General features: G+C 30.5%; 1 protein-coding gene and 1 pseudogene across 1 annotated transcript in view; both read left to right on the forward strand.

Annotated features, from left to right (window-relative positions):
- Positions 1 to 2,282, forward strand: part of LOC108749772 (fatty acid synthase-like) — a 28,310-nt gene extending 26,028 nt beyond the window's left edge. The window contains exons 16-20 of the mRNA XM_018488718.1: positions 6 to 503; positions 657 to 1,129; positions 1,226 to 1,480; positions 1,657 to 1,911; positions 1,989 to 2,282. Coding sequence (XP_018344220.1) covers positions 6 to 503; positions 657 to 1,129; positions 1,226 to 1,480; positions 1,657 to 1,911; positions 1,989 to 2,099 — 1,592 coding nt within the window. The 3' untranslated portion in view covers positions 2,100 to 2,282. The remainder of the gene's footprint in view (positions 1 to 5; positions 504 to 656; positions 1,130 to 1,225; positions 1,481 to 1,656; positions 1,912 to 1,988) is intronic.
- Positions 2,283 to 4,671: 2,389 nt separating this feature from the next.
- LOC108749763 lies at positions 4,672 to 11,667 on the forward strand (annotated as a pseudogene).
- Positions 11,668 to 15,403: the final 3,736 nt, after the last annotated feature.

Here is a 15,403-nt window from a genome sequence, read left to right on the forward strand (position 1 = left end):
AGTAGACGCTATATTCAATCTCGGTGTGGTACTGAGAGATGGCGTCTTCAAAAACCAAACTGCAGAAACATTTGCAGAGTCTTTTCAATCGAAGGCTCGTGCAACGCAAATGTTAGACAAGCTTTCTAGGGAAATCTGTCTTAATCTGCGACATTTTGTGGTGTTCTCTTCCGTTTCTTGCGGCAGAGGAAACGCTGGTCAGACAAATTATGGCATGGCCAACTCTATTATGGAAAGAATTTGTGAGAAAAGAGCAGAGAAAGGATTGCCGGGATTGGCGATTCAGTGGGGAGCTGTGGGTGACGTGGGACTCGTCGCTGACATGATGGAGGATGATAAGGAACTAATTATCGGAGGCACTCTACAGCAAAAAATATCTTGCTGTCTTAACGAGCTCGATAAGTTTCTACTTCAAAGTCGGCCTATTGTGAGCAGCATGGTCGTAGCTGAAAAAAAAGTGGGATGTCACGGAAGTCTGGTAGAAACAGTTGCTAATATATTAAGTAGGTGCTCCTATAGATTTATTCTTTTGCAAATACTTATCATATTTGTTTGCTAATTTAATTCACAAAAGACATTATACTATATTATATTACATTATACTACTTATTTACAAAAGACATTATACTACAGATTATAATAATTTTATATTGTAGACATAAATGATATAAAGGTTGTAAGTCCAAATTCATCTCTGGCCGAACTTGGAATGGATTCTATGATGGCCGTAGAAATCAAGCAAACTTTGGAACGAGAATTTGATATATTTATCACAGTACAAGATACACGAAATCTCACTTTTGCAAAACTTATTAAGATGTCCGTTGCAAGCATCAGTGATGATGATGCGAATGATGAGAAGAAATTCAATATAGAGAAATCAGACGTTATAAAAATTTTAGCTGGTATTATATTAAAAGATGAAGACTTTGTTTTCCAAAATAATTTTTTTATTAACAAACAGAACACTACGACTCAAGTATTTCTTATTCCGGGTATTGACGGTTGCGGTACTGCATTTAAAAACATAATACCACACATTAAATTTTCAACATCGTTGTTGCATTATAATGCAAACAACATCGATTCTACAAATGTGATAACGGAGACTACTAATCGTCTAACAAACGTATGCATCGTATTAGTAATTTTATTTTATGTTGATAAAGAATTGTTTTCATTTAAAGAATATAAATTTCATCGAAAACATTTGATATTTTTACAGCACATACTTCCAAAACTAACAGATGGAACAAATTTTATAATAGTAGGGTACTCCTTCGGATCTCTTATTGCAATTGAAATAACAAGAATATTAGAAGCTATGAACTTTAAAGGCCGACTTGTTCTCATCGACGGTGCTCCTAAGCTAGCACGAACAATGGTCAAACCTTTTGAATTAGATTTCGATGATGCAAATTTTCAGATTGATATATTAATTAATATTCTAGAAATCTATTCAGCAGGAAGTTCTCAAAAAGTATATGCAACTTTTATTTTGGACTCGCATTGAAACTAATTTACGGCATATTTATTATATATATTATATATATTATTATATATATTATTTTTCAGTTTTTTTATGTGAATCAGAAACAATTTCTTCGTTCTGTCTCGATCTTGTATGTAAGAACAAAAATTTTTATATTTTTGTAGATTTTAATGGAATTGAAAAAATGTGAGAGCTGGGATGAAAGATTCAATATTTTTGCTAAACAGTTCTCAACTATATATACATATCTCTCACTTACAAATTTAAAGACGCTGTCTACAACGATTTACAAACATTTATCCGATCTTCGGCAATATGATCCTTCTACATTACTGCCTATTAAGTCTCCTATAATATTGCTAAAATGTACACACTCGTCAAATATGATTGCGATCGAAGAAGATTTTTGTTTGCATAAGGTATTTAAAAAATCTACGCTCTTTGATAAATAAAATTTAACAAATTTTTTTATTAATAAAGTGTGTAATTATTTAAGGTAACTCAAAATGTGGTAAAAGTACATTACATTGAAGGTGATCATGTGACAATCTTGAAGAATAAAAAAGTGGCAGCTGCTATTAACGGAGAATTACCATTTACAATTTGATATCTTTATTTATTTATAATTTGATTTTACAGAACAGATGAATAAAAAAATTTTTAAAGCTTTTTAAGTTAGTCAGAACCGCTCTTTTTATAAAGATGAACAAATTTGAACAGAGCGAAAAATGTTCTAGAAAAAACAGTTTATCGGATTGATTTAACATAAGAAAAGGATAAAATTTTGATAACCAGCGTTAAAGTTTATCTAATGTAATAAATTTATTAAATTTTTTTTATTTCATATTTCTGCATTAATCTTGATACTGCATACATACATGCATATATATCAAATATTTATATGTGCATAGCGTACAATATCTTTATTTACTCATTGTTAGTATAACATTATATTATAATATATAATGTTATACTAACATATTATAACATGTAATATTATAAATGTAATATTATAAATGTAGATATGAAGATTGGGAATATTAGAAAAAACAAAAGAAAAGCTTGCGTAATATTTTTAATCTAAATTATACATTAAATACGCTCATTTATAATTGAATGTGTATTAAGTATATACTATATGATAATACGTTCACATTAAATATAAGTCTAAAATTTATTTAAATGATTATAAATTGATTGTTGATTTGGAGTGTATTTTCAGCCTAAGGCTCCGTAAGTAATATACATTAATCACTGTAGAAAACTAAAAAAAAAATTATAGAAAAATTAAAATCTAAAATTTTATTATTAATGGTATACCATATATATTAGGTGTAGTAAAAAGTCATCGCGTATTTTTTAGCTCAAAGTTGTATATACAATATCTTCGTCAATAATGAATCAAATTTAAAAAAAGGGTTTTAAAGCTTGAAATCTCTACTTTTTAAAAGCTTATCACATTTTTTAAGTTTATATGAGTTTGATAATTTTTACATACCAAAAATTACGAGCTGAAAAAGACGAAAAATTTTCTTCTCACTTTGTGGATTTGTAACGTGTCCAAAACGAATTTGAGAAAATTTTCGATTACCTATCGTGAAAGCTTGATACTTTCCCTACAAAATCGTTTTTTTTTAATATTCCTACGACTTTTGATTACTGAGTTATCGCGGATTAAATAAAAGAATTATTTTGACTTTAATTGCTCATAACTCCATTAAAAATTGTCGTATCGTATAATTTAAAAAAGAGATTTTTAAAGCTGAAACTTTACTCTATCAAGATATATTTATATTGTTGGTAAGAAAGTAATTGCGGTTTTTACTGATAGATGTCTTTTAAAAAAACGCGATGACTTTTTACTACACCTAATATAATCGTTATATTTGATTAGAAAAAAGTTTTATTAATTAAATATCCATCCTCTCTATATCCAATTTCAACGCTAAATACACGTCTGCAGAATTGTATAACAGTCTTAAAATAAAAAATAATTTTCAAAAGATATATAAATCCTGTATCGTAATTTATGATTACAAATAAAAGCTCAAATCATCCTGCTAATCAATCTATTCTTAGCTATATATCAGATGTTGTGCACGATTACGAATTTTTTCACGTCCGTGCAAAATATGATCCCTATTTTATTCATCCAGACCGATGAGTCAATAGTTACATGATCAGTTTTTAAGGATGTATTAGACGTACAGTCCCTGCAAAGAAAACATTTGGAAGTATGTATAACATTTATACTTCAAATAAATTACATACATATGAAAGTTGCATGAATAAGATTATATATTTTTGTTTAATAACACATTGTTGTAGTTTACTTATTTTATTTGTTATTATTTTTATTGTTAAAAATTTTGTTAATGATTAAAAAAATTTACATTTTTCTCTTATAAGAATTTTAAATGTCCAAAATAATTTATGCAAAGTTTCATTGCGATTCACAGGTTAGTTACAAAGATATAAAACAAATAATTATTTCGTTTATTTGCTGGATACCTATTGATTATTCGGAAAGTAATTTCGTTTTTTCCCAACAGAGAACTTAATTGTATTTTTTCATAGCCAACTTCACACTTAAGCCGCATAATCATTATATATTTTGACAGCTGATATAGCAAGGCTTGCTTGTGAAAAAAGTTCGATTGATTCTACGCAGTAGTTTTTGGTTGGTGCCCTATCAAATATGGAAAGTGAAAAGCAGCATTTTCGGCATATTTTACTTTTTTACTATCGAAAAGGTAAAAATGCTGTTCAAGCAAGAAAAAAATTATCCGATGTGTATGGAGAAGATGTATTGACAGAACGCCAGTGCCAAAACTGGTTTGCAAAATTTCGATCCGGCAATTTTGATGTTGAAGATGCACCACGTTCTGGAAGGCCAGTTGAAGCTGATGAAGACACAATAAAGGCATTAATTGATGCAAACCGGCGAATAACAACTCGTGAGATCGCTGAGAGATTAAATTTATCGAATTCGACCGTTCATGATCATTTGAAACGCCTAGGTTTAATCTCAAAGCTCGACATATGGGTTCCTCATGTTCTTTCGGAAAGAAATTTGTGCCGTCGCATTGACGTCTGTGATTTGCTTCTCAAACGTCAAGAAAATGATCCATTTTTGAAGCGCATCATCACTGGGGACGAGAAATGGGTTGTCTACAACAATGTTAAACGCAAGAGATCATGGAGTAAAAAAGATGAACCGGCTCAAAGCACTTCAAAAGCTGATATTCATCAAAAAAAGGTGATGCTATCTGTTTGGTGGGATTTCAAAGGAATCGTTTTTTTTTTGAGCTTCTACCGGACAACACAACGATCAATTCTGAAGTGTACTGTCATCAGCTGGACAAATTGAATGATTCACTTAAACAGAAAAGGCCAGAATTGATCAATAGAAAAGGTGTAGTGTTCCACCAAGATAATGCGAGACCTCATACAAGTTTGGTAACTCGCCAAAAACTTTTACAGCTTGGATGGGATATACTGCCACACCCACCATATTCTCCAGATCTGGCACCTTCTGATTATTTATTCCGGTCTCTACAAAATTTTTTAGACGGTAAAACCTTTACTTCAAATGAGGAAGTCAAAAATCACCTGGATCAGTTTTTTGCCAGCAAAGAACAAAAATTTTATGAGCGTGGAATCATGCTACTGCCAGAAAGATGGCAAAAGGTATTGGACCAGAATGGACAATATATAATTCAATAAAATATTTATTCACTATAAGAAAATCGTCTTTCATTTTCATAAAAAAAAAAAACGAAATTACTTTCCGAACAACCTAATATAATAATTGATTTCAAAAGATTGCCTTTATACTGGTGGACACATGCATCTGAAAAATAAGAATTAAAATTTTATATTATATTAATAATAAAACCAAGAGAGTCGAACGCGAATATATAATAAGTGTGCAATATATAATTAAGTAATCATACTTTATTCTAACTTATTGTTAGAATACATGGCGTCAAGCACATTTGTGTCAGTCATGCCGGTTCTTACGAGTATATCGAATGAGAACGCGAGAAAAACGCGAGAAAAACGTAAGAACTGATGAAAATAAATAACATTAATTTATTCACATAAAAAATATTAAAAACAAAGATATAAAAAATAGTCATAAAATTGATAAGTCCAAAGACAGTCAAAAGAACGTAATTAAAATATAATCAGCATTACAAATGTAACCAGCAGTCTGAAAATTAAAACGTACGAGAGCAAGTCAATAAGTTCTTAGAAAATCTGTCAGAGGGCACTCGCAGTGTCATGTCACATTACTTTTTGACAAGAAGTCTTTCAGTTGATTACTATCAAATTTTGAGCGTGGTTTCATTTCTATAGACGATTAAAGCGAACAATCTTTGTATTTTTTGCAAAATGGAAAAAAACGAGTTTCGTGCAGTCAAACATCTACATATGAAAGGTTTAACGCCGAAAGAAATCAAAGCCGAGTTGGATAATGTTCATATCACATCTGTACCAGCGTTTGCGACTGGTATAGAATTGGATGAATGAATTTAAACGTGGTCGTACATCCACATGTGATGCACCTCGTTTGGGACATCCAATTGAGGCTGCTACGCCAAAAATCATCGATAAAGTCCACGATATTGTTTTGACTGATCGACGAGTGAAAGTGCGCGAGCTTGTTGAGGCCACATATCATTGTCAATTGGAGAATAAAATATGTAAATTTACTTTAATAAAGATGTCTACGATTAAAGACAGCCAGAACATGATGCGCGTCGTGGACATCGCGTGTGGCTGTTACCATTCCATCATTTTAATCGAGAATGGCGAAGTAAGTAAACATCGTTGTATGTCGCCGGTAACCTTCTGTCATCTTATAAGCTAAATAGCCGTTTGATTAAAGTGTATGCTTGGGGATCAAATAATAATGGGCAGATGGGTAACAGTATCTATGGACTTTCAACGACACCTAAACTTGTTTTGTCTAATGTTGTTTGTACATATCTCCTGCTGTAATGACTTTACTATGGCTGTCACCAGAAATGACAAGGTGTATGGTTGGGGCAGAAACAACGTTGGCCAGCTAGGGGTAGGCAATCATAGGAATAAAAATGCGACGCAGCAGACTCTTAGTATAGAGACAAACAACATTAATGGCAATAACTTATTACACGTTAGACGTCACTGATAAAAATTTGTTTCATAATTTCTCATAATTTTTTACAATTTTTTACTTAACACGTCATATTTATTCATAAAATGATTGTTTTCTCATAAATACTTATAAAGTGCACTGAGGAAATATGACTTTTTCTATATATTTTGTATATATACTCATTATTTGTAAGATTTTTTCCTTTCAAATACATCATATCTTTTTATTTTTCTCAAAGTACTTTATTTCTCACATACCTGAGAACATCAAAAATTAACAAAAATTATGAGAAATTATGAGAAAAAAATTTCTCATAATTTTTCAGAAATCACAAAATATCTAAAAAAAATGTCATTTAATTGCAGATTGTGCGCTTTCTCATACTCATAAATATTCCTAAAATGCAATCAGATTGTATTTTATGAGTATTTATGAATATGAGGAAGCGCATAAAATCTATAATTAAATGATATTTTTTAAAAATTTTTGGGATTTCTAAAAAATTATGAGAAGTTATGAGAAAAATTGTTTTTAGGTGTATGATAAAATACGAAAAATGAAATATTTTATATAAGAAAATATGAAAACAAACGTCATATCTGAAAGTCTGAAAGGAGAAATTGTACGAATAATAACAAAACATAAAAAAATCATTTTCTCATTACATTTTATAAATATTTGTGAATATTTATGAGAGAGCGATCGTTATGAGAAATTATAATATTTTATTAACTGTTGTGGGAAAAAATTTGAGAAAATATTCAAATCTGAGAAATATATTTCATAATTCACATAATTTCTCACAAATTATGTATATGAGAAATTATGAGAAGTTATGAAAGATTTTATGAGAAAACACAAAACTATAAAAATCAAAGCCTTAAATGGTCCAGTTGGATCTTAAATGCTTGTATGATTCTTGTGTGAATTTATATATTGTATTATGTATGTTGGGTGGATCCCTATATTCGTTCGGTTGTTGTGCAAATTTTTTCCGAATATCTCCGATTCTGGTTGCTTAATCGGGCAATTCAAATATGTTTTGGAAAGGTGACAGTCCGCTCTTTTCATCTGTCAAATTTGGTTTCATTGGCATTAGTTTTGTTTGTGCTATAAACCGAACGAATATATGGATCCACCTAGTTCTCAGAAACGCGCGCCGAAATGATTTTTCGGTCTTGAAACGCTAACTCTACTAAACTACTGCAGTAATATCACGAGTTAAATTGACTAGCAATTTGACAAATTTTTTATGTTTATTCGCATCTTCGATCTTAATAATGTTGAATGACATATTAAAATCTGTAAATAATTAATTCTTGTTGCGAAAAAATATTACCTCGGCCGGGAGTCAAACCGGATCTCTTGCATTCCGTGTGAGAGTCCTAAGCCGAGGTAGTCTAAAGGCTTAGGACTCTCGCGCGGAATGCAAGAGATCCGGATTCGACTTTTGGCTGAGGTAATATTTTTTCACAATAAGAATTAATTATTTACGATTACTATTTAGATTTTAGTATGTCATTTCAACATTATTAAGATCGTTTCGAAGATGCGAATAAGCATCAAAAATTTCTTAAATTGCTCAATTTAACTCATGATACTGCGATAGTTTAATAGAATTAGCGCTTCAAGACCAAAAAATCATTTCGACGCGCATTTTCTGAGAATTATTGTACAATAGTATATAAATTCACACAAGAATCATACAGCATTTAAGATTCAGCTAGATCGTTTAAGGCTTTGATTTCTATAGTTTGTGTTATCACATATACGGACCTATAATATATTATATAATTTTATAAGAAATTATGAGAAAAATTTTTACCAGTGGTTACATGAGGAGAGGCTGCAGATTCGAAAATAAAAATATGATGCCGCAGTTAATTGATATGACAGAAAACCTTGTTGTAGGTAATTCTCTTTTCGATAAAGCAATAAATAAAGAATAAGGTGACAAAGTAAAACAGGATCATTGAGCAGTATTATTTCAGTCAAGGTGACTTGCGAATTCGTACACACGCTGGCGCTCACAGACAAAGAAAACATCTACGCCTGGGGCGGGAATATGTTCGGCCAATTGGGGATCGGCAACCAGACGGAGTGCTATGAATCAATCATGGTAAACTTATGTTTATTATTATTTTGAAGGAAGTAGAACAGAAAAAGAAGAGAAAAAGCAAAGATAGATCATGATCAGTAGTTATATCATCAGGTCAGCAAATTGAACAGATGAGATGGATCGACATCACAGCTCTGAACAACAGTAGTATCGCTGTCACTGAAGTAGGACGTGTCTACATTTAGGGTGTAGATTCTCGCGGTAAGAGTATCGTGACCCCAACCATCACTTCATCCTTCAATGTACCGACATGCTTGCACACTATGGGCCAAACGTTATGCAAAAACCGATGATTCTTGATGAAGAGCCGAACATATTGGAATGCTTGAGAATTGCATTCGACAATTCTGTATGTGTCTTTATTCAATATCTTTGTTTCACATTTTCGAAATATACTATGAAACAAATGAACGATATTGAGAGGGAAAAAATGCAACTGAAATAAATAACTCTAAGGTCTGTTGTTTTTGATTGAACTTTTTGTACAGTTCAACTTTCCTCTTTTTCTCGTCATGTTAAAGAAAAAAAAGAGAAGAGATGAACAATGCAAGAAGTTCAGCTAAAAAGAATAAGTTTCCAATTACTAATAGTATATCCGTAGTTGTGTATATATAGTTATTATGTGTATCCGTAAAATGCTAATAGTTTACTGACAGATTGTGAACAAATTTGATCATATTCCTATTGCAGATCCATATTTATCTATGTTGTTCCGCATTAAAACTCGATATCTAACGATATCTATCGATAGAAACTATTGATACACTATATCAATAGATTAGTGATAAAAACCGACTAAGATCTGGGTGCACCAATCAGCTGACGTTAATAGAAATCGAACATAAGAGCTGCAAAAATTCTTGCTTAATATACTGCCAAAACATAGCAGATTTTTTCCTATTTCTGGAAGCAATTCATCAATATTATCAGATATTATAGATTGTAAATTTTGTTTAATATCTTCCTGCTATCAAAAATTGGCGTAGCATATTTTCTTTAAAATCTATTTCTTCATGTTTAGCTATTTAGATGTTACATTTAGTAATATTTCCATTCTTATTATAATAGTTAAGATTTTATTGTTTTTTATTAATATCCCTGGCAGAAAAAAATGTTTACGAAAAAGAATATTGAGACAAGATTTTAGAAATTCTTAATTTTTCCTATTTATTATAGTAGGATGTAGAGTGAGGTTTGTTTGACTTAAAACTTCCTAATTTTTCCATATGGTAGATATTTGTAGTAGAGTTTGAAGACGAAGGATTTCTTGGTTTTTCAAATAAACGCTACTTTACGTTCCATTACGAATATGAGAAACTAAGAATTTCTAAGATTGTCTATGTAATTTTTCGTAAAATTTTTCCGTCACCTTAGGGACCTTATTTTAAATATAATGTTATTAGCTCGAATTTTTTAAAAATTTCTAGAAACTTCTTTCTAGATGAAAAAAATACTTTAATAACAAGTACTTTAATTGATAGAACTGGTAACAAAGTTTGTTCCAGATTTTTCAGATTGTTCAAATAAGTGTAACAATTATTTTATGTAAGCTAAAATTCGGCATATATTTGTCATTAATGACTTTTTCTCTCATTTGTGACACAGTCTACGAGCGATCTCAAAATACAGGTGGAGGGCAAATGTATCCATGTGCACAAGGCTATCTTGAAAATTCGTTCTTTACACTTCAGAAACATGTTTGAGTATGATTGGGCTGAAAACAATCAAAGGTAATTGTTTAATAAATACCAATGTTATTTATGTTAAATTTCTCAAGTTTTTGCTCATGCTGTCATCATTCTCTCCCGATGTGTCATCAAGATTAATACATTTTCCTACGTTGTCTATAAAGCATACCTGAAGTATTTATACACCAATATAGTCGATTTACCCGTTGAGAATATATCAGGTAAGTCGAGTCTACCATGAGCGGTTATTGGCCTAAATATTCATCGGGCGTATTCAGCGGACTAAACATTTGAGTGAGCGCTCGTTGATATTGGTGTATTTTTCTACATCATCCAATCAGACTTTCAGATCTGAAAAAATACACTAATAGCAGCGAACACTTACTCAACTGTTGAATTCGCTGAATGCGCCAAATAATTGAAGCAATATTTTTTGTTAACAGAACTTTTTGATTTAGCCAACGCTTACTTTGAGAACAATCTCAAGAAGCAGTGCATTCGTATAATAAAGCAAGGAATTACTGTATCGGACGTCGCCTACTTTTATAGCATTGCAGTGAAGTATAACATAGAGGTAGTCAAACGTTGTCACTTTTAACATTTATTAACATTTCATTGCGTATGTTATGAATCTACATAATATGCAATAATTGAATGCTGTTGACAATTTTTTAGGAACTGGAAGAATTCTGCGTCCAACTCGCCGTTGGTTACATGACGACTGTGGTGGAAACGGAAAATTTTGCCAAGCTAGACCAGAATTTGATGAAAACATTTATAATTAAGACGAGCAAAGCTGGCTGCTTCAAAAATTAATTTCGTCTGTTTTTGCTCAAGAGCGTGGTGTAGTAGACAGCGCACTGGTCTGATATACTATAAGACATCCCAGGTTCGATCCCCGACAGAAAAATTTTCGTATACACTCGTAGCTCCTCTCAGAAGGCAATGGCAAACCACTAAGTAGTATACTTGCCCAGAAAACCTCCCAAAAATTGCCGTTCGAAATCAGTGTTTAAACTGTAGATCTCCATATAGATTGTGTACAATCAGTGTGCGCGCAAAAGTATTTGAAAGGGAGACGCCTACACGTTGAGATAGCGTATAGCACTTAAAGTTTTCCTCAAAGAGATAATGCAACTCAACGAGAAATGAAAATCATCGATATATTTGTTGCTACATAAAAACTCGCCATATATTTTATAATTACATATTTTGATGAAATATTCCGACAATTCTTTTTCTCATTGAGTCAATTATATTACGCTTTTAGGGATGCATTCAAGAGTACGCCCAGATAACTCTAGTGCACTTTTGCTAATTTACGTAAAATGAATTATAGCCTAGAGTTATCTAGGAGCAATTTCTGATTACAACCTAGTATTTCGTGTAAGCGATAAATTTCTGATTGCGTTCAGTCGTTCAAATTACCTCGCGCATTGTAATAATTTACGCGAAATTCTTTTATAAATTTCAGAGAGTGTGAGAGTGTGATATTGTGTTGCAAAGATAACTGAAATTAATTTAGAATTCGCGAAAACAAAATGCAAACTTGCTGAAAAAAATCAATCTCATGCCCGCAACAGTTGTAATCTGCGTGAATTTATTAACGACGTATTAAGTGTGTCGAATGATTATGAGAATGTTCACAAATTTTTTCTTTTTTTTTTAAATCATTCTTATAATATAGCGTATTGTTATGTTTACCACGATTAGCGATCACGCCGGTTTCTCGTCGATTTTGTTTAGCATTTTGTGAGTTTTGTAAAATATAAATAAGTATGTACATGTAAAATAAAATTTTCTAACATTTCCTAACAAGTTACAATATTTTGTATTTTGCTTATGCTGTTGTTTATCTTTACAAATCGTAATCGTCAATCTCTAGTCTGATCTCTAGTCTGACGGGCATAAAGCCATTTGTATTATCGACTAAATCATAATTTTTGTATATTTTTTTCCTCTTTTACAGATTCGAAAATCCTTATCCAGGATTAAAGTGTGTGTGTGTGTGTGTGTGTGTGTGTGTGTGTGTGTGTGTGTGTGTGTGTGTGTGTGTGTGTGTGTAAAAAAAAATACATACCTGTATGCATCAATATACGTATTTGTGAGGTGGAATTTATGCTGAGAACGATAAAAAATTTTTCTTAAATTTCAATTTTGAAATTTGTTGTCGTTCTTGGAATAAATTCCATCTCACAGACACGTATTAATGTGTATATTTTAACTCTTAGTACACACCTTAATTTTTGGCACCTACATACGTTGGGTCTTTCGTGTTCAGGATTAATTTCATCATTTTTACAAGTGCATAAAAATTAAGCGATTTTTTAATGTATATAAATTGTTATAACTAAATATGGTTAACAAAATGAGAAAAATGCACTTTTTCATACAAAAATATAAAATTCTGAAACAAAAATGTTTAAAGGAAAAATATGTTTCCATATCTTAAAGTTAGCATTCCAAACTACAAAAGAAAAAAATAGTTCAATTATCGACTGTCCAAAAAATTTAGTTATTTAGTAACCTGAAAATGATGTTTTTTTAATATACATAAATGGCTATAAATTGAAAATATATTGCATTTACATTTTAAGTAATGCACTTTATTATTGCTAGTGTTAAAAAAACTTATAATGTATTAAAATGTTTTTTATAATACAAACAACATAATACATAATAATATTACAGACGTTTGACACAATAAGGATACCAAAAATGTTTACTAAGGGCTATATTGTTTTAGGGTTAAATTCTTTTTTAATAAGTCGCAAAATATTCCTGCAATATAAATGAGAATTAGCTAAAAATAAAGAAAAAAATGAAAAATTTTTTTAGTTACAAAAAATGTACACTCTATACACACGATAGGTGATTTGTGACCCAGAGGTGAACTTCGGAGTTATTCTAGTTAAAGAATACATATGAATTGAAATCGGCACTAAACTTATTCTCCAGATGCCAAACTTTTTTTTTTAAATAAAAAAGAAACTGATTTGATCAGGTGCTCTTAATATTTCAAAGAAAAGAAATGCACCGGACATGAATAACCCAAAGGTGTGTATTAAGGATCAAGAAAAAGGGTCTGGAAAAAAATTTTCGAATCTGTAAAAGAGGGAAAAAGTAAGTCCTTACAAAGCACGTAATTTCGATTTAAGAAAAGTATTTTTTTCTACGCTTTGAATCTTAATTCCACAAACTCAGTATTGTTCGTTCAATCTGAATCGCCTCATGCTTATTTTCAATCTACAAGTTATAAAACTTTTATATCAAGCAATTAATTATGTTAATCTTAGGTGACAGTTGTACGTGCAAGAAAAAATGAAGTTTTTAATTTTTTTCAATTTTCTCTTGAAATCGTGTTTTGCGAGATTTCTTTTTATGCGTTCTTTTTAATTCTGTAGAAAAAAGTTTGCAATTCATAAAATCAATTCGAAGATTTATTCTAAAACGTAATAATTGTAGTAAAATAAGATGACTTTAGAATCCCTTTAACAAATCAATACTAATTTTTAAAAAATTGAAATTTAATATTCTAAGCTAATCTTTATATAGCAAGCTTTTCTTTATATTAAACATATCTAATGAATCTTAGATAATCAATCTTTATAATAAATACCATTATTTTTTATGCTTATATCTTTAAAAAGAACTAGATTTTAATTTACACTTTATGCAGATTTTATTAAAAATTTTTACTAAACATTATTTTTAAATATTAATGTCGTTAAGAGAGAAATACAGATTTTCAGTATTGACACATTGGAGTGATTATCGCAGTGCAACCTAAAACATAAAGTACAAAATTATTATTTTTTAATATTAACATTTCTATTAGAAAATATTTCTAGTCAATTAAAATTAGTGCGATCTGTTAAATAATTACAAAGATAATAAAGGATTACAGTAATGGTAAAATTAACGGCTGAATTCACTACTATAAAAAGCATTACTGTAAAAACATAACATCGTTACCGCTACAGATAGAAAAAACTAATATCATCGAAAAAAAAGTAACGAAAACGGTAATCATGTTACAAATAACGCGTTACTTTCCTGATATAACTTATATCACATATATACATCACGTGTACATACAATAAGAGCAAATTTATTTCATTAAAAAATTCTTCACTAGTAATCTGTCGCATATAACTTTTACAAATACATATTTGTATTTATTGACATTTTAATAATCTAACACTTAACATAAGTAATAATAATAATATCTGTATAAAAGAATAAACAATAGACCGATATATGACTAACACAATTAAGTAGAAAAATGTCTTATTCGCCCATTCGGCTTAGCTAGATCTCAGTGTGTGTTTAACAATATTATTAAAAATTAACAATTAAAATTGAAAAAGGCTCCAAAGATTAAATCAATAAAGGAGTATAAAGCCAATGAGAGCTGACAACAGTTGTACGTATATAATCAAAAATAATATTATATGTCCATCACCAATTACAAACATTTCGATCATAAGATTAGGTCTTCTTCAGTATAACAATAAAATTATCGAAATCAAATTGATACATTGTAAAATAATAGGCGAATGCTGTCAGTGAATCATCGTTAGGCTATTGTCCAAAATTAAGAACTTCATTACCGTCTGTTGTACTTAGCTGAATATCCAAACAAGAATTCAATCATTTAAATTGTACTCAGTATAACGATCCGTTATAATGATGTGATTATAACTATGTCTTGAGAGCGTGTAAATTTCGTAATTAATTGTGTTATTCACGTATGATCTAATATCATTTGTTGTATATTTCACGCGCTTGTACCAACCATTTCCTTAATGTATACTAGTTACAAAGATAATAATTATGCGTGCTTTCCAGCAAGTGTGACACAGTGATTATTTCATCTTTATTTAACATTGACAAACGATAAGGACGTAATTCATTGTATTACACTGTGTCGTCTGTGTCACTTAGAAAGCACGCCA

Source organism: Trachymyrmex septentrionalis, unplaced genomic scaffold (assembly GCF_001594115.1).
Source record: "Trachymyrmex septentrionalis isolate Tsep2-gDNA-1 unplaced genomic scaffold, Tsep1.0 scaffold312, whole genome shotgun sequence".
NCBI classification, from domain to species: Eukaryota; Metazoa; Arthropoda; class Insecta; order Hymenoptera; family Formicidae; genus Trachymyrmex; species Trachymyrmex septentrionalis.